This window comes from Pseudophryne corroboree, chromosome 11 (assembly GCF_028390025.1).
Source record: "Pseudophryne corroboree isolate aPseCor3 chromosome 11, aPseCor3.hap2, whole genome shotgun sequence".
NCBI classification, from domain to species: Eukaryota; Metazoa; Chordata; class Amphibia; order Anura; family Myobatrachidae; genus Pseudophryne; species Pseudophryne corroboree.
This window is the reverse complement of record NC_086454.1, coordinates 32,986,582-33,006,352: the sequence shown is the minus strand read 5'-3', so window position 1 is coordinate 33,006,352 and position 19,771 is coordinate 32,986,582. Positions and strand designations below refer to the sequence as shown.

At 47.9% G+C, this 19,771-nt stretch overlaps 1 protein-coding gene across 5 annotated transcripts in view; it reads right to left on the bottom strand.

The window, feature by feature from the left end:
• SBF2 (SET binding factor 2) overlaps positions 1-19,771 on the bottom strand; it is a 585,530-nt gene that overhangs the window by 214,042 nt on the left and 351,717 nt on the right. For all 5 annotated transcript variants that reach the window (XM_063946447.1, XM_063946443.1, XM_063946444.1 and 2 more), the window contains exons 15-16: positions 14,076-14,185; positions 10,460-10,609 (exon numbers count right to left, since the gene is read on the bottom strand). In XM_063946447.1, the coding sequence (XP_063802517.1) occupies positions 10,460-10,609; positions 14,076-14,185 (260 nt within the window). The remainder of the gene's footprint in view (positions 1-10,459; positions 10,610-14,075; positions 14,186-19,771) is intronic.

Below are 19,771 nucleotides of genomic sequence, written 5' to 3'. Positions count from 1 at the left end.
TGAACCTGGAGGTTGATAAAAAGACTGGTTAGACAGCCCCGGGTAGGAGCACATAGCCAGCGGGGCTTCAGAGGGGAGAAACGTGGATTTCCCCCGCAGTAGCCTTTGAAATCCACGTAACCCGAATAGCTGCTCCCATGAGAAAGGAAGAGACTCCACAATGTGCTTGGAATCTGCGTCCGCTATCCACTGATGGAGCCACAAAGCTCTACACGCCGACACTGCCATGGCACTAGTCCTAACATTAACAGCGCCTATCTCCTTGATAGAATTGCACAGGGCGCGTGCAGTGTCCTCAATGTGTTTTATGAGAGTCACCGTAGTAACCAGGGGCATATCCCCCGCAAAGGCCCTCTTGAATTTGGGCCGCCCATGTATGAATGGCATGTGTCATCCAGCAACCCGCTATCACAGGTCTTTGTGATATACCAGCTGCTGTGTAAATAGACTTTAGTGTAGTCTCTAGTTTCCTATCCCCCGGGTCCTTTTATGTAGAGGAGCCAGGGACTGGGAATACCAGTTTTTTAGATAGGAGTGAGACTGATACATCTACGGCCGCGGGCTCTTCCCAGTTTTTCCTGCCTTCTGGAGCAAATGGTTAGGTGTGCAGAAACCGTTTTGTCACCTGGTATTTTTTAGCAGGATTTTTCCAGGTTAACTTTAACAGGTCATCAAGTTCCTTAGAATCAGGGAAAGTGACACTAACCTTTCTGAGATGAGAAAAACGGCTGCTGTACTGCAGCGTCTTCCAAAGGGACTTTTAACACATCCCTGATAGCAAGTATGAGGGGCTCAAGCCCTAGTGCAGAAGATGAATCCTCTGTAATAGGATCCAACTCCTCCCCCTCCTTCTGTACCTCTTCGTCAGATCCTCAGAGTAAATGTGGCCCTGAACTAGGGAGAGGAGTCTGTCATAATGCCTTTGCAGCAAGGTCTGCTACAGCCTTGCTGTGTCTTTTATGGCACCTAGCCAGAATGGCTCCTGAAACTCCCCCCAGCAACCTCACTAACTTGGGAAGACTGGCTGCATTGTTCATATGAGAGGGAACTAGCCGTAGAGGGAGAGAATCTGGTATGACATACATTGCATAACACTCACACACACACAGACAAGTATATTAAATAGCAAGCCTGCCCAGACTGGTCTGTGAGAAGGAGACACAGAGAGGAACAGCACATCCAGACTCAGTAAGGCTGCAGGCTGTTTATATCACGGTGTAACACCTGAGTCTTGTCCTTTTCAGGACACTAAAGCATGTATAATAGCGGATCTCTCCCTTATTTACACCCCTGTGAATCCTGAGTGTCTTGGGGAGCTGTGTGTCCTTGCTGCCGCAGCTGTAAGCAGAGGAAGGCGCCAAAACGCTGCTGGTCCCGCTCTGAGGAAGCTCCGCCCTTGCCATGGCGACGGAGCTATACAGTTATTTATACTGGCAACGGTCTCCTAAAAGGTGTAAAACATAACATCAATGCCTGTTTTCACCACCGCTGGGTGGCTATAGCGGATCCCTCCGTGGAGCATCCATATGCCACCCCTGCGATCATGCCGCACCAAGAACCGGGGGACCCCCCTAGCGGGGCCCCCGGTTCGTACTCACCACTATTCTCACCTTCAGGCAGTGTTAGGGGTGTGCGGAGTGCTGCGATTGTGTTTGCTAAGGCGCAATGCCCTGTGGTACCAACAACCTCTCAGGAAGGTGGTCCTGCAGCGGGAAAGCGGCTCTGATGCCTTTAGTGGCTGGTGACCGTCCCCCCATAACTCCCACGGTGCAGGTATGCTGTTGCCCAAACAGCATACCGAAAATAACAAAGTTTAAAATAAACTGAAGAAAAAATCCTCTGGAGCTAGCAGAGTGTGCATCCTCTCCTGTGGGCACATTTTTCTAAACTGGCTGTAGGAGGGGGCATAGAGGGGAGGAGCCAGCACACCCAGGTGAAGAAATTTAAAGTGCACTGGCTCCTTTGGACCCAATCTATACACCATCGTATAGAGACCCCAGTATCCTTTATGGATGCTAGAGAGAAAAATAATAATAAAAATAATAATAAAAATAATAATAATAATAATAATAATGATACTATGTGAATAATGAAGGGAATATTTTGTTGTGCAAACGTGCATGCAAATAAACTTTTCTCCATTACAGAAAAATGCTTATTTTGTACATTTGCTGATCTTCCCTCTTTTAGTCCTTTCAAATACCACACAGAAATGGCAGCTGCATGAATCCACAAGGTATGAAAGTGACCATAACTGGACTGGCTCACTGGGGAAGTGCCACAGAGAAGAAAGAAAATACAGGTGAACACTCTAAGTACTAAGAGCACTAGTGATCAGAACAATTATAATAAACTCTGCAATTTAACATGGAATAAAATTGAGGTTCTTAGAATTTGTGGCCAAAATTATGGGCCCAACTACCTTCCCTATAACCTTTTAATTTGTATATTTTTTTTATTAAAGATTTTTAAAAAATTGTGATCAGGGGGGGGGGGGGGGGGGGAGCAGTCGAGAAGCAAGGCAAACATAAAAAAATGACATGAAATAGCGCAAAACACGACTCAAAAGGAATGAGCTGGAACAACAAGAGAATAATAGTCCAGTATCCTAAACAGTCCTGCAGCTCATAGGTAAAATCCACCAATGAAAATAAAGTTTTTTCAGCTGCTCAGGATGAGACAAAAGGCCATAAAGATTGATTGATTGATTGATTGATTGATTGATTAAATTAGTAATGTGTTGGAGCAATAACCAATAAAAATGTCTATACAAAAAGACTATCCTTAATGCCCTAAAAATAAAGCCCATTATGAAAAGAAAAGTGGTGCAGGATGGAATTGTCCATGGGCCCTCCTATCCACTTTTAGGAAGGACATGCACAGTTTAACAAACCAAGCACTTCAGTGACAGGGACTGAGACGTTTTTGGCTGAACTGCTTACTTTGTGTGGGCCCCCACAAACCAATTTTTGGGAAGGACTACCTCTGATCACTAATGGGGAGCTTCATGATGATGGAGTTAAATCCATTATAATTTTGTAAAGTAAATCATATGAATTCGCCACAAATGACGTAACATGGAGGAGGTGCCTAGATGGGGAACGTTACTACTTCTGCTTACTTTGGCCTCACAAATGGAGCAGAAGCCATCACAATTGTCAGGAATTGGGTAAAAATAATCCCACACCCAAGAAGTGGCTATTTTATTGGTGTTATGGCCTTACACATCAAAGACAAAAAAAAATTGAGAAAATTGTTCGAATTGACCGTGGACTAAATGATAGCAGAAATGGTAAACATTGACAAAGAAACTGTTAGACAAGTTTTGCAAGAAGATCTTAACATGACCAAAGTTTATGCTAAGATGATTCCAATGCTCTCACTGCCGAACAGAATCAAAATCGAAAGTGAATTTGTACAGACATTTTTATACAAATTCATGGGGATTTTTAGACAACGTTATTACATGTGATAAAACATGGATCTTCTAGTATAGATCCCGAGACAAAACCCAAGTCCATGCACTGGAAAACACCATCATCACCAAAACTGAAGAAAGCATGTCAAAGCAAACAAAAATTCAAAGTCATGTTAATTGTTTTCTTTGACATCAAGGGTGTTATTTGGGCAGACTGGGTACCAGAATGCACAACAGTGATCAACATTACTAGACAAATATTCTAGAAACTTTGCCGTAAAGAATCAGAAGAGGTCAGAGTTGTGGAAAAATGGTTTCATTCTTCATCAGGACAATGCACCAGCCCACATAGCTCTCTCTGTGAAGCAGTTTTTGGCCAAAAAACAGATTGCAGTGCTAGAACTCGATCCATGCTCACCAGACCTAGCACTGTGTGACTTTTTGCTTCTTTCCTTTTCCTAAAGTCAAATCTGTACTCAAGGGAACCCGTTTTACATCAGTTACTGAGGTAAAGAAGAAAACGACGAAGGTGCTGAGACAGCTGAAAGATAATAAGTGACAGCGCGGCTTTGACCAATGGAAAATAAGAATGCGGCGGTGTGTGGATGCAGAAGGGGAGTACATAGAAGTGGAACGGAGTTAAAATGTACTTAACAGACTGTGATTAAACGTAGATTGTAGCATCAGCCTCGTTATTTAATAACCAGACCTCATATTACCTGTGACAATCTGAATCATTATCACTGCAGTTCCCATATCGTCTCCATCTAATCAGCGGTTAGCAATTAAAATGAAGCGACCCCATAATGGCTCTACTAGCAGCTGTTTGGTGAATATAATAAAGTCCCCACTTTAAAATTCCTCTCTGTGTTTTGTAATAAATGTAATTCCCATCATGAATAATCTTGCACGTGATACAACTCATTAGTTTTTACAATGCAAATGTTTATTGCATCTTAGTGGCCCATTTCAGTTTACCATGAGAGCGGCCTTAGTGGATGCAGTCACTTAGTAATAATATGTTCCTGGCAGCCGTCACATTATATTGCACATGTAATATATTCCTGTCATTAAGAGAAAACATTCCAATTGCACCCAAAGTAAGACCAAGACAGACTTTTCCTGTGATCTATTAGAAAGTGTTAATGGAGCTCGTGATTCATGTAAAACTGTCTGTAATATATCTTAGTGTTCCAGATGATGTACGACAGAGCTGATTAACTAGAATGGACCATATATGGCTTGTTCTTTCAGGGGCCTATTTACTAAGCCTTTTAGAGAGGCTGTCTGGCTGCGGACGTCAAGTGATTGACAGTTCAATGGTGACGGCAACCATGCTTGTGAGCACAGAGGATGCCACCGGATCCCTGTAACAAAGGAGTCAGTTCGGACCAACAGAATCGGGAAGACTGCAGCGGAGCTGCTGGATCTCTTTGGAAACACATATTACAGATGGTTAACATCCTGAATAACGTTCCCAGCACAAAATAAAAATGTACGGAATGATAAGTTAAACCCCCCCAGTGCAAAACTGGACGGAGAGCAATAAATAGCAATAAATCTTCTGAGAATTTGAGGCAAGATTAAATACAGACTGGAGCCATTATCTGCACTTAGGAAATGTACAAACACTGTTTTTGTTTGTGTCATCTTAAAACAACCCCAAGAGACAAATCCATAAGCATGTTTTTCTGTACGAGGCAATTATGCAATTATGCAACAAGTGTACAGTCACTTCATTCAGCATGAACGCTGAGGTAAAAAACCCTGAAAACAGTATTTATTATGTTACAGATAAGGAACGGTGCTGTCACCTTTCCTGAAATGTCAGAGTAGAATTCTACGTTGCAGTCACTGGGGGGGGGGGGGGGGGGGGAATTTACTGAAGCTTCTAAAACAGAGAATTGGTGATGTTGCCCTTAGCAACCAATCACATGCGGTCTATCATTTTCTAAAAGGCAATAGAGAAATGATCGACAGCATCTGATAGGTTGCTATGAGCAACATCACCAATCCTCAGTTTTAGAACCTTTAGTACATTTACCCCACACATTCCATTATATATAGACTTATAACGTCCAGGGTGCAAGCTGTACAATGGGGGTCATTCCGAGTTGTTCGCTCGTTGCCGATTTTCGCAACGGAGCGATTAAGGCAAAAATGCACATGCGCATGGTACGCAGTGCGCATGCGGTTAGTATTTTAGCACAAAACTTAGCAGATTTACTCACGTCCGAACAAAGAATTTTCATCGTTGAAGTGATCGGAGTGTGATTGACAGGAAGTGGGTGTTTCTGGGCGGAAACTGACCGTTTTCTGGGAGTGTGCGGAAAAACGCAGGCGTGCCAGGATAAAACGCGGGAGTGTCTGGCCGAACGCAGGGCGTGTTTGTGACGTCAAACCAGGAAAGAAACGGCCTGAGCTGATCGCAATCTGTGAGTAGGTCTCGAGCTACTCAGAAACTGCTAAGAATTTTCTATTCGCAATTCTGCAAATCTTTCGTTCGCTATTCTGCTAAGCTAAGATACATTCCCAGAGGGCGGCGGCCTAGCGTGTGCAATGCTGCTAAAATCTGCTAGCGAGCGAACAACTCGAAATGACCCCCAATATGTAGCATGAATGGGGTCTGTGTGTTCAACCATCCTCCAACCCAATTTACCAAAATGGCTTTAGCAGTCGAGTAATACGCCATCATGGCGGAAATTTTCCCGCTGTTATTTGCTAAAAATACAAATGTATCAATACTACACATAGGAATATATTTGTTACATACCGTATATACTCGAGTATAAGCAGACTTTTTCAGCACTTTTTTTTGTGCTGAAAAAGCCCCCTCGGCTTATACTCGAGTCAGTGCAGGTGTGTGAAGTGCAGGACACGGGAATGAGTGGGAACACGGACGGCAGTCACTGCAGTGTGAAGGAGGGACATGGAAGGCACAGCGCGCGCCTCTCCTGTGTCCCTCCGGCGTCTCCGGCGGGTCTATTAAAGGAAGTACCCGTTCGTGAGCTCTGATTGGCTCACGAACCGGCACTTCATTTAACAGACCCGCCGCAGCCGCCGGAGACGCACAGGAGAGGCGCGCGCTGTGCCTTCCGTGCCCTCCTTCACAAGACAGCGCGGGAGCGGCGGAAGGTAAGTAACTGGCACTGGGGGAGCATATTTGGCACTTGGGGGGGGGTGCATATCTGGCAGTATGAGGGGGCATATCTGGCACTATGAGGGGGCATATCTGGCACTATGAGGGGGCATATCTGGCAGTGTGGGGGCATATCTGGCAGTGTGGAGGCATATCTGGCACTATGAGGGGGGCGCATATCTGGCACTGTGAGGGGGGCATATCTGGCACTGTGAGGGGGGCATATCTGGCACTGTGAGGGGGGCATATCTGGCACTGTGAGGGGGGCATATCTGGCACTGTGAGGGGGGCATATCTGGCACTGTGAGGGGGGCATATCTGGCACTGTGAGGGGGGCATATCTGGCACTGTGAGGGGGGCATATCTGGCACTGTGAGGGGGGGCATATCTGGCACTGTGAGGGGGGGCATATCTGGCACTGTGAGGGGGGCATATCTGGCACTGTGAGGGGGGGCATATCTGGCACTGTGAGGGGGGCATATCTGGCACTGTGAGGGGGGGCATATCTGGCACTGTGAGGGGGGCATATCTGGCACTGTGAGGGGGGCATATCTGGCACTCTGGGGGCATATCTGGCACTCTGGGGGCATATCTGGCACTGTGGGGGCATATCTGGCACTGTGGGGGCATATCTGGCACTGTGGGGGCATATCTGGCACTCTGGGGGCATATCTGGCAGTGTGAGGGCATATCTGGCACTGTGGGGGGCATATCTGGCCCTGTGGGGGGCATATCTGGCCCTGTGAGGGCATATCTGGCACTGTGGGGGCATATCTGGCACTGTGAGGGCATATCTGGCACTGTGAGGGCATATCTGGCAGTGTGAGGGCATATCTGGCACTGTGAGGGCATATCTGGCACTGTGAGGGCATATCTGGCAGTGTGAGGGCATATCTGGCACTGTGGGGGGCATATCTGGCAGTGTGAGGGCATATCTGGCCCTGTGGGGGCATATCTGGCCCTGTGAGGGCATATCTGGCCCTGTGAGGGCATATCTGGCAGTGTGAGGACAGTGTACGGCTAGAGCTGCATTTCCCACCCTAGGCTTATACTCGAATCAATAAGTTTTCCCAGGTTTTTGTGGTAAAATTAGGTGCCTCGGCTTATATTCGGGTCGACTTATAATCGAGTATATACAGTAATATATTTTGTACAGTTTAGTTCCCTTTTAATAATACTGTCTATTCTTGCCGAAAACAACAGAACCTCAAACTGAACAGTGACAACACAATATAAAAACACGTATCGGAAAGAGAAGTGTTTGAAGTTCCAGGAAAGAGGGAACAGGACAGCACAGTTGGTTAATACAGGCAAACCCCGCCCCCCTCCCCCCCAACCCATCTTCAAAGAATAATATATTTTCCCAAAGACAGACATTGGGCGGTATTCAAATGATGTATCATGTCAAATCTCCTTTCTAAAGTGATCCCCATCGTTGCGCATATCGCACCCATAGTAATCAGGTTTAGCTGAGTAAAGGTGGTCTGCCCTCGCTATCCCGGGGGTAGCAAGCTGAAATGATTATACCATGTCCGTCAGCAGAAAGAGAACGGGTGTGGAAGGCGGTGAAAATAATTGAATAAAGCCCTATATATCTTATTTTCTGCACACAGCACAAATATTATAAGATGTTCATGAGTAATGTCACAGCATAGGATGGGCCCATTGGAAAAGACAACTTGCAGAACAGGCAGAGACACCTCATAGGACCCCTCTGGAACAGTAAGTTAATCACACAGATATTAATTTGGCATGATCTGATATTTATAAAAAGCAGACTTCAATTTACTAGGAGCCGTCAGGATCCGTACTGTCAGGACCCGCCGGAATCTGCATTTATTTGTGGGCACAGAAACTGGAAGCTGTTATGAAAAGGACTAAGTATACAAATGATGCTACACAATGGAGAAGACACTGGCGTAACGAGCTAGACTTATAACCGGGCTGGAAGTCAATAATTATGGAAGCCGGACTGGTAACGGTGATGAGATGACCGAACTGGTAACAGAGGTACTAAACTCCAGTGTGGGACTGGTGGCATGGAGACTGAACACCAAGCTGGTATTGGTGGCACTGGATACTGGGTTGGGGCCAGTGGTACTTGGACTGAACACCGGACAGGGACTGATGGTGCTGGACACTGGCTTGGAACCAGTGGTACTTGGACTGAACACTTGACTGGGACCGGTGGTTCAGGAGGCCGGCATGCAACTGGTGGACGCTGGAGGACAGACTGCAGCCGGTGGATGCAGTACTGTGAGCAGTAATGCTGGGAGGTGGACTAAGATCAATAAACTTAGTAGACCCTCAGTAGAGCTGATAACTTGAGAACAGACAAGAATCTTATAATCAGTGAAATGCCGCTGGAAGCAGTACTGAGCTTAAGACACAGGTAATAACTGTAGCCAGAGGAGTCACCAGGAGTGTTGACACCCGGTGCGTACTCTGCACTACTCCCCGCGTTCCAAAGATGCGGCCATCTGAAAAGGGGGCATGGTCAAACAAAAGGGGCATGGCCTCACAAGGATCTCTGTTCCGTCACTCCAGGGGGCATGTCCAGCATCCCCGGAGATGCTGGCTGCCCCCAAAGATTGAGCTGTGTGTGTGCTGGCTCTTCATATGTCAGAGAAGCCGAGTGCAGCAAGAGAATACAACACTGCAGCACCCGGTTCCTGTCATCTCAGAAGAGCGGGCACTTTGGTATTACCCCTTCAGAGCCTCCGCACCCGGCTTGTGATGCCACTGACTATAGCCAGGATTTAGCTGAATTGATGCACAGGAATCACAGGAAATATCTGTAGCTTGGAAAGTTCAGCAGCACTGATAATTGCAGAGAGCAAACCCAGCAATACTGGAACACTGTAATCACACTAGGAACTGCAGACTTACTGCTAAACTGGAGCCAGGATTTCAGCAATGTGGCCTTTCTGCATGATCTGGCAGTGCACCGGTGAATAGGAAGGGTTTAAATAAGAGCTGCAGGTTACAGATTGGCAGTCACAGTCAGCTGAGGTAAAAATGCATTCTGACTGGAGGCGATGAGGTCAGCTGACAAAATCCAACATGGCAGAGGCCAGGCATTAGCTCCACAATCTAAGTACAACCAGAAAACCTGACCTGTGGGATAGGTAAATGAAGTTTCACTTAGTACATGAAATGGATTTTGAAAGTCCGGTTTATGACAGGAGCCCAGTGATATCTGCCATGGAGCCACAACCCTCAGAGTATTCTGTCTCAGTGCCTATGAATTTATCCTCATGGATATCGGGCTAGCACCGCAATATAGTTATTCCTCCAACAAAAACATTTGTGCATTTATAGTTTATGTTTGTGGTTTTCTGATCTAGACAGACATACAGACAAGTGCCTGACAGCAGGATACCCCAGAAAGCACCTGCTTTCAAATTAGACCATGTACCCAAGGAAAGCAGCTAGAACTTAATACAATGATGGCATTTGTGGGGAGTTGGGTATGGTTTACCGGCAGCCAGCAAACCGAAGCCAGAATGCCGGCAGTCAGCATACCGAAGCTAGAATGCCGGCAGTGGGGCGAGCGCAACAAAGCCCCTTGCGGGTTCGGTGGCTTGCTGCGCTCGCCGCAAGTTCTTTTCCTACTCTATGGGTGACATGGACACCCACGAGTGGGAACAGTCCCTGGCTCCCTGCCGGCATTCTGGCAGCTGGGGTCCAGGCGCCGGTATGCTGACCGCCGGGATCGTGAATGTATCCCTTTGTGAGACCCATATTAGTCCTGCCTGACAAGTGCTTTTGGTTCCCACTTTTGTCTTTAAATTCTTCACTTAGAACATTACAATCTGTTTCTTTGATACAATCTAGTGGGGCAAATATGATGGGGAAGGGGGCGAGACAGACAAATGCTGCGACATCACGGTGTACAGTACCTGCAGGGTGCAGTTCATCATTCGGATAATGTAGTCAAACTGCTGATGGTTGAGGATGGCGCGATTCTGTTGTACGTGACAACCCAGCTCCTCGGTTAGACACTGTCTGGCAGCTTTTCCTTTCAGAGCGCGGAGCGCAGCAGGCAGCGCCTGGAAACAGGAAAGACTCATTTCACTTGCTGCAGACACATGGTGACCTCAGACCTGCTCCTCATTCTTTATAAACACCAAGAGGACACAAGGCTGTGATGTCCGAGTCCTCAAACAGAAAATACTCCATAAAACACGCTAATACCCTGCTATAAATATTTCCCCCCGCACTGGAGGGAAGAACATTCATGTGGTTCCATATGTTACAATATCATTTATTATCAGCATGAATAACACATTAGAAGGAGTTGAAGGACGGAGCTATCGTGTTCTGTCCTTCGTACGCATAAACACGGTCGCTCGCGAGCTCGCTAGGTGTGGAGAACATCAAACCTGGGGACCGCTGCCAACGACCACGGGAGCATGCAATCAACCATACATACTGAGCGACGCAGGCAATTTGTCATTACAAAATGTCAGAATCTTCCAGACATCGCTCCAGTGTGTACCCAGCTTTAAGATCCAGCAACCGCCTATGACACGCAGCTCTCAGACACAGCTCAGGGTGACGGTCTGATTAGACACAATCTGATTGGAGTAACTCTGCTGCAATCGATAATTAAGTGATTGCAGGTCAGCAATAAGGAAAACAGATGTATAAAAGTGTAAATTCCCAAGACCAGAAATAAAACCATCACAGACATAAAATGAAATATGGAATTTGTGGATTTGCACATGTCCCCCGTGACATTAACCAACAGCTTTATATAGTAGCACTAAAGGGCCTATATACTGCGAGCACAGGCCACACGCATATATCCACTGGTACGCACAGTTCCACGCATCCATGTGACTGCACGCTTGCTTTCACAGCAGTCCCTATGGCTGGTGCAGGAGATACGAGATCACGAGTGGCTCAGCACAGCGGACAGTTCCTCACTACAGTCAGTGGGTGATTCACAAATGGGCACGGCTGCAGTAACGGCTGAAACATTGCTCGCAGCCATTGCTGCATCATCATGCTAATACTGCGGCCGATGGGCGGTCTATTCCGACACCCACTGGCTGTGTCGCAAATCTGCCGATGAGATTACAGAGACACACAATCGGACACTGCACCTGCCTGTGATGGGTGCAGAATGTCCGAGTGACCATGGATTCCGGTGTTCGTGCAACTGGCCAATTATGCCCCAGCAGCGGCCATCGGAACACCACGGATCTCCCTGCAATTTCCATCAGTGTCTCTCGGCAGTAAATATCGGGATGCGTGAGCGCTTTATCTGCATCCACGTGTGTATCACCTCCATGGCGCTGCGTATGAGATACACACAGCACTCAAGGGGTAATTCAGATCTGATCGCTGCTGTGCGTTTTCCCACAGTGGGCGATCACATCCGAACTGTCTGAGCCGCAATGCGCAGGCACGACGGACCGCCGCAACGGGGATCAACGGTCAACCACGGGATTGTGCGAAGGATCCATTCGCACGGGCGTTCGCAAGGAGATTGACAGGAAGAAGCCGCTTGTGGGTGGCAACTGACCGTTTTCAGGGAGTGTTCGGAAAAACGCAGGTGGGGCCAAGCGGTTGAAGGGAGGGTGTCTGACGTCAATTCCGGTCCTGAACAGGCTGATGTGATCGCAGCGGCTGAGTAAGTCCTGGGCTGCGCAGAGACTGCACAAACTAAGTTTGTGCAGCTCTGCTACACATGCGTTTGCACACTTGCACAGCTAATTTACACTGCCCCTGTAGGCGCAGGACAGCAAAAAACGCTGCCTAGCGATCAGATCTGAATTACCCCCTTAGTAACCTGTGCATGCGTACGCTCTGCTACCGAGCACACCCCGCAGTGCTGCCGTATGATCTACCTACCTGAGTAATGTAGAGGAAATGGTAAAAAAAACACTAAAGACAGAAAACTAAACCAAACTAGAGTGTACCTGGCATAAAAGCGCTCTCATGTACTGCACTTCAGAGACAGACTGGTGTTACACTGCGTATCACCCTCTTATGTAGGGTGTCTGGAATACGGAGTGCATCCATTATGTACAGACAGTGTTCTGATGAGAGAGTCACATCTCCCGGCCCAGGAAGCCTAGCCCAACGGCCACTAAGGAACCATGGGGTATGTATTCCATGCTGAGACTTGTGGTTCTGTAGCCATGGGAAAGTCAATAATTGCCTCTATCTGATTTGGACTAAGAATAGTGGCCCAAATATATTAAGCTTTAATAAGGGATGAAGTGGAGAGTGATAAAGAGAGATAAAGTACCAGCCAATCAGATCCTAGCTGTCATTTTTCAAACACATCCTGTAACATGGCAGCTAGGAGCTGATTGGCTGTTACTTTATCACTCTTTAACACTCTGCACTTTATCACTTTTTAAGGCTTCATACATTTGGGCCTGAGTCTGCCCACAAGACGCGCACAGAGTGACAGAGGAGCTGTTTGACAGCTGGCAGAGTCTCAGAGGGAAACGGCACATTCCGGGAATAAGGTCAGAGGAGCGAGCTGACATGACACATCCATCGCACGGATCAGCTGCATGTCAGCTTTGGGCACTGATGTAATCGTATTTTCAAAGCTTCTTTTAAAGTTATGAGAAGATCACAAAAAAAAAAATGATAAATGGTCATTTCTGCAATAAATTAACCCCTTGTGGCTAGAAATTCTAACATCAATATCATTATTGATGCAGTGGCCAAACAGTTTTCCAGAATAACGCTGAATTTCCAGAAAATAGGCTACGTGAGAAGAAGTGAGCTAGCCGCCAAATATTTCACTGAAAATGCACCAAGAAATATTTTGAGGCTCCTGCTTCAGCATTAGGGAGGCCAATCCTGGGCCTTTTTTTCAATCCCGGGTATTGGGATTGAAAAAAGGTCAATCTCTGGATTCCCGAGATTGGGTTGATGACTTGCCCACCCTGGCTCAGCCCACACAAATACTCACTATCGTGGGTGGGAGTCGGGGTTCGCAGGCTGCGAGGCGCGGTGCGGGCGGCTGGCGTCATATTCACTATGATGGGTGGGAGGGCTTCGGTTGGCGAGGAGTGGTTTGGGCTGCTGGCGTCAGACTGCGCAGCGTGACCTCTGACATCATGTCACGCTGCGCAGTACACACTGCTGGAGGCAGGGGTAGCCGGGCAGTGTCCGAACTCCCTGAGGATGCGCTCAACGCTGTCTGGCACTAAAAAAAACAATTGGGAAGGTAAATCACGCAATCCCGGCCATTTTTTTGCCTAAATCCCAGGATCACACTCCCTGGATTGGCCTCTCTATTTGGCATTAATCCACCTTTCCAAATCAGCGAAAAGCCAGATTTTACACATAGGCTTTACGGACAGTGTAATAGTTGGCGTTACTGCCTCACAGCACTGAGGTCATGTGGTTGATCCCCACCGAACAGTGTGGAGTTTATATATTCTCCCCGCGCTTGCGTGGGTTTCCTCCGGGTACTCCCCGGCTCCCCAGTAGCCTCCAGGCTTTTACAACTCAAAGATCAGAGCAATGTATATGGAGAAATACCTTTTCAGTTTCCAGTGTTTTGTTCTCAAATATGTAAGCGATGCAGTTGCGGACCACTTCCAGCCGGCGGGCGCTGTTGAAGACGGAACTGCATTTGTCCACTATGGACACTGTCAGGGAAACAGAAAGGAAACATTACTTACAATGGATGTACATTAGGGTTATTAGAGCAATGCCAGCCCGGCGAAGGGACAACGTATGTGGCAGGAGTGGCCGTATCTAATCCCATTTCCCCGGGGTCTGTTAGTGCGTGGGAGATGGACACACATTACAGGACAATACCGGTCACCTACCCACCACATCCACCAACACGTAATGATCCGAAAATCCTGGCAGGTTACATACCAGGTATTGCACTCGTCTTAGGAACTTACGCCTGTGTGAGGTCCGCTTAAAGGAACGTAAAACTTGCTGCATTCCATCAAGCAATCAAAAGTCATCTAAAAACTTTGTGTCTCTTACAAAAAATGCGTAAAAAGTTATCCCAGAATGTGGGGGTAAATAGGTTATATTCTCATTTCCACAAAGTACATGGCGTTGGCAAGGGGCTTGTGTGTCCGTTTCCTTGCAGGGATGGTGATCCTGGTGCCTGACATACAGTATGAGCTCCAATATCCTGTATGTGCCTGATGCAATAGTAGATGCCCCAGTACGGAGTTACAGGTGGGGCACAGTGCACAGTTTAGTAGCATTGTACAATGTAGTTGGAGCAGTAATACCACATCCCTCTGGGTTTGTTCATTCAGCTTCTCTGCGTTGAGAACTTGCAGACTGTAAACACAGCATGGCGTTCGTTACAGTATGAAGGACTGATAATCTAGTACACTGCAGAACAGATTAGTGTGGTGTCTATCACACATCTCAGATTCACACTATTTCATTATTACAACGTCTTCTCACATCAGGCCAGGCGGACACAGGGCCTAGTCCACACCAGTGGCGGCTCCTGCCCTACAGGAAGGGAGTAGTGCTGTGTCCCAGGTGCTGCGGCTGTGATGCACAGCACTGCTGATCCCTGGAGGCAGGCAGCCATGGCACATATTACATACATTAATGCCCTTATTTATCAACGAGTGATACATTTCACTGTGAGTGATAAATTGCACCAGCCAATCCGCTCCGGTCATTTTTCAAACCCAGCCTGTGACATGGAAGGTAGGAGCCGATTGGCTGGTACAATTCATTACTCACAGTGAAATTTATCACTCAATGATAAATAAGGTCATAAATGTACTATTAGGTTTATGTTTTATCCCCCCTTTCCCTGCTATATGTGGTCTGCTCTACAGCCGTCACTGGTTTCCACGTCAGCACAGTGCAGCTCGCAGGTGTTTACAAGTGATCGCCTTAAGATGTCCCAGAGGACACTTGACAGCGGTCACATAGTGAAAGTAACCTGGCAGCAGACTCACGGACTGGCTCTGGACTGTAGCTCTATATTTATGTTCAGCAGCTGAAACATTTCCATTAAGATAGATTCCTCCGGTTGCTAGGAGGTAAATTGTCGGTCTGTTAATATTCCACCGGTTCGGCCAGACACGCAGAACAAACGCCTTGCTGCGCTACAATCTGCAAATCCACAAATGGTTCTCATCTCATCTTCAGTCAAACAATGCAGGGAAGTAGAACAAACACCCCAGAGGGACTGCGGTATCACTGCTCCACCTGTATTGTGCATTGTGCCCCACCTGATACTCAGTACTGAGCCATCGCATACTGGGGGCAGTGATGATGGTGTACTAGGGTCAGCATCCTCACCCCCACATGTGCCAACATACCACACTACAATGACTGGATAATGCCAACAGATGACAGGTGGAGACCTGAGTGTGAGGTATACAGCGCTGTACCTGCTGACAGGTGGGGACCTGAGTGTGAGATATACAGCACTGTTCTTGCTGACAGATGGGGACCTGAGTGTGAGATATACAGCACTGTACCTGCCGACAGGTGGGGATCTGAGTGTGAGATATACAGCACTGTACCTGCTGACAGGTGGGGATCTGAGTGTGAGATATATAGCGCTGTACCTGCTGACAGGTGGAGACCTGAGTGTGAGATATACAGCACTGTACCTGCTGACAGATGGGGACCTGAGTGTGAGATATACAGCACTGTACCTGCTGACAGGTGGAGACCTGAGTGTGAGATATACAGCACTGTACCTGCTGACAGGTGGGGACCTGAGTGTGAGATATACAGCACTGTACCTGCTGACAGGTGGGGACCTGAGTGTGAGATATGCAGCACTGTACCTGCTGACAGGTGGGGACCTGAGTGTGAGATATACAGCACTGTACTTGCTGACAGATGGGGACCTGAGTGTGAGATATACAGCACTGTACCTGCTGACAGGTGGGGACCTGAGTGTGAGATATACAGCACTGTACCTGCTGACAGGTGGGGACCTGAGTGTGAGATATACAGCACTGAACCTGCTGATAGGTGGGGACCTGAGTGTGAGATATATAGCGCTGTACCTGCTGACAGGTGGGGACCTGAGTGTGAGGTATACAGCACTGTACCTGCTGACAGGTGGGGACCTGAGTGTGAGATATACAGCACTGTACCTGCTGACAGGTGGGGACCTGAGTGTGAGATATATAGCGCTGTACCTGCTGACAGGTGGAGACCTGAGTGTGAGATATACAACACTGTACCTGCTGACAGGTGGAGACCTGAGTGTGAGATATACAACACTGTACCTGCTGACAGGTGGAGACCTGAGTGTGAGGTATATAGCGCTGTACCTGCTGACAGGTGGAGACCTGAGTGTGAGATATACAGCACTGTACCTGCTGACAGGTGGAGACCTGAGTGTGAGGTATACAGCACTGTACCTGCTGACAGGTGGAGACCTGAGTGTGAGGTATATAGCGCTGTACCTGCTGACAGGTGGGGACCTGAGTGTGAGATATACAGCACTGTACCTGCTGACAGGTGGGGACCTGAGTGTGAGATATATAGCGCTGTACCTGCTGACAGGTGGAGACCTGAGTGTGAGATATACAACACTGTACCTGCTGACAGGTGGAGACCTGAGTGTGAGATATACAACACTGTACCTGCTGACAGGTGGAGACCTGAGTGTGAGGTATATAGCGCTGTACCTGCTGACAGGTGGAGACCTGAGTGTGAGATATACAGCACTGTACCTGCTGACAGGTGGAGACCTGAGTGTGAGGTATACAGCACTGTACCTGCTGACAGGTGGGGACCTGAGTGTGAGATATACAGCACTGTACCTGCTGACAGGAGGAGACCTGAGTGTGAGATATACAGCACTGTACCTGCTGACAGGAGGAGACCTGAGTGTGAGATATACAGCACTGTACCTGCTGACAGGTGGGGACCTGAGTGTGAGATATACAGCACTGTACCTGCTGACAGGTGGGGACCTGAGTGTGAGATATATAGCGCTGTACCTGCTGACAGGAGGAGACCTGAGTGTGAGATATACAGCGCTGTACCTGCTGACAGGTGGGGACCAGAGTGTGAGACATGCAGCACTGTACCTGCTGACAGGTGGAGACCTGAGTGTGAGATATACAGCACTGTACCTGCTGACAGGTGGGGACCTGAGTGTGAGATATACAGCACTGTACCTGCTGACAGGTGGGGACCTGAGTGTGAGATATACAGCACTGTACCTGCTGACAGGTGGGGACCTGAGTGTGAGATATACAGCACTGTACCTGCTGACAGGTGGGGACCTGAGTGTGAGATATATAGCGCTGTACCTGCTGACAGGTGGAGACCTGAGTGTGAGATATACAGCACTGTACCTGCTGACAGGTGGGGACCTGAGTGTGAGATATACAGCACTGTACCTGCTAACAGGTAGGGACCTGAATGTGAGATATGCAGCACTGTACCTCCTGGCAGGCGGACCTGAATGTGAGATATACAGCACTGTGCCTGCTGACAGGTGGGGACCTGAGTGTGAGATATACAGCACTGTACCTGCTGACATGTGGGGACCTGAGTGTGGAGCATTTCCCAGGACTGTGTAATAGGTAAATAAGAATTTACTTACCGATAATTCTATTTCTCGGAGTCCGTAGTGGATGCTGGGGTTCCTGAAAGGACCATGGGGAATAGCGGCTCCGCAGGAGACAGGGCACAAAAAGTAAAGCTTTAGGATCAGGTGGTGTGCACTGGCTCCTCCCCCTATGACCCTCCTCCAAGCCTCAGTTAGGATACTGTGCCCGGACGAGCGTACACAATAAGGAAGGATTTTGAATCCCGGGTAAGACTCATACCAGCCACACCAATCACACTGTACAACCTGTGATCTGAACCCAGTTAACAGTATGATAACAGCGGAGCCTCTGAAAAGATGGCTCCCAACAATAATAACCCGATTTTTGTAACTATGTACAAGTAATGCAGATAATCCGCACTTGGGATGGGCGCCCAGCATCCACTACGGACTCCGAGAAATAGAATTATCGGTAAGTAAATTCTTATTTTCTCTATCGTCCTAGTGGATGCTGGGGTTCCTGAAAGGACCATGGGGATTATACCAAAGCTCCCAAACGGGCGGGAGAGTGCGGATGACTCTGCAGCACCGAATGAGAGAACTCCAGGTCCTCCTTAGCCAGGGTATCAAATTTGTAGGATTTTACAAACGTGTTTGCCCCTGACTAAATAGCCGCTCGGCAAAGTTGTAAAGCCGAGACCCCTCGGGCAGCTGCCCAAGATGAGCCCACCTTCCTTGTGGAATGGGCATTTACATATTTTGGCTGTGGCAGGCCTGCCACAGAATGTGCAAGCTGAATTGTATTACACATCTAACTAGCAATAGTCTGCTTAGAAGCAAGAGCACCCAGTTTGTTGGGTGCATACAGGATAACAGCAAGTCAGTTTTCCTGACTCCAGCCGTCCTGGAACCTATACTTTCAGGGCCCTGACAACATCCAGCAACTTGGAGTCCTCCAAGTCCCTAGTAGGCGCAAGGCACCACAATAAGCTGGTTCAGGTGAAACACTGACACCACCTTAGGGAGAGAACTGGGGACGAGTCCGCAGCTCTGCCCTGTCCGAATGGACAAACAGATATGGGCTTTTTTTGAGAAAAAACCCACCAATTTGACACCCGCCTGGCCCAGGCCAGGGCCAAGAGCATGGTCACTTTTCATGTGAAATGCTTCAAATCCACAGATTTGACTGGTTTTAAACCAATGTGATTTGAGGAATCCCAGAACTACGTTGAGATCCCACAGTGCCACTGGAGGCACAAAAGGGGGTTGTATATGCAATACTCCCTTGACAACCTTCTGGACTTCAGGAACTGAAGCCAATTCTTTCTGGAAGAAAATCGACAGGGCCGAAATTTGAACCTTAATGGGCCCCAATTTGAGGCCCATAGACACTCCTGTTTGCAGGAAATGCAGGAATCGACCGAGTTGAAATTTCTTCGTGGGGCCTTCCTGGCCTCACACCACGCAACATATTTTCGCCACATGTGGTGATAATGTTGTGCGGTCACCTCCTTCCTGGCTTTGACCAGGGTAGGAATGACCTCTTCCGGAATGCCTTTTCCCTTAGGATCCAGCGTTCCACCGCCATGCCGTCAAACGCAGCTGCGGTAAGTCTTGGAACAGACATGGTATTTGCTGAAACAAGTCCCTTCTTAGCGACAGAGGCCATAAGTCCTCTGTGAGCATCTCTTGAAGTTCCGGGTACCAAGTCCTT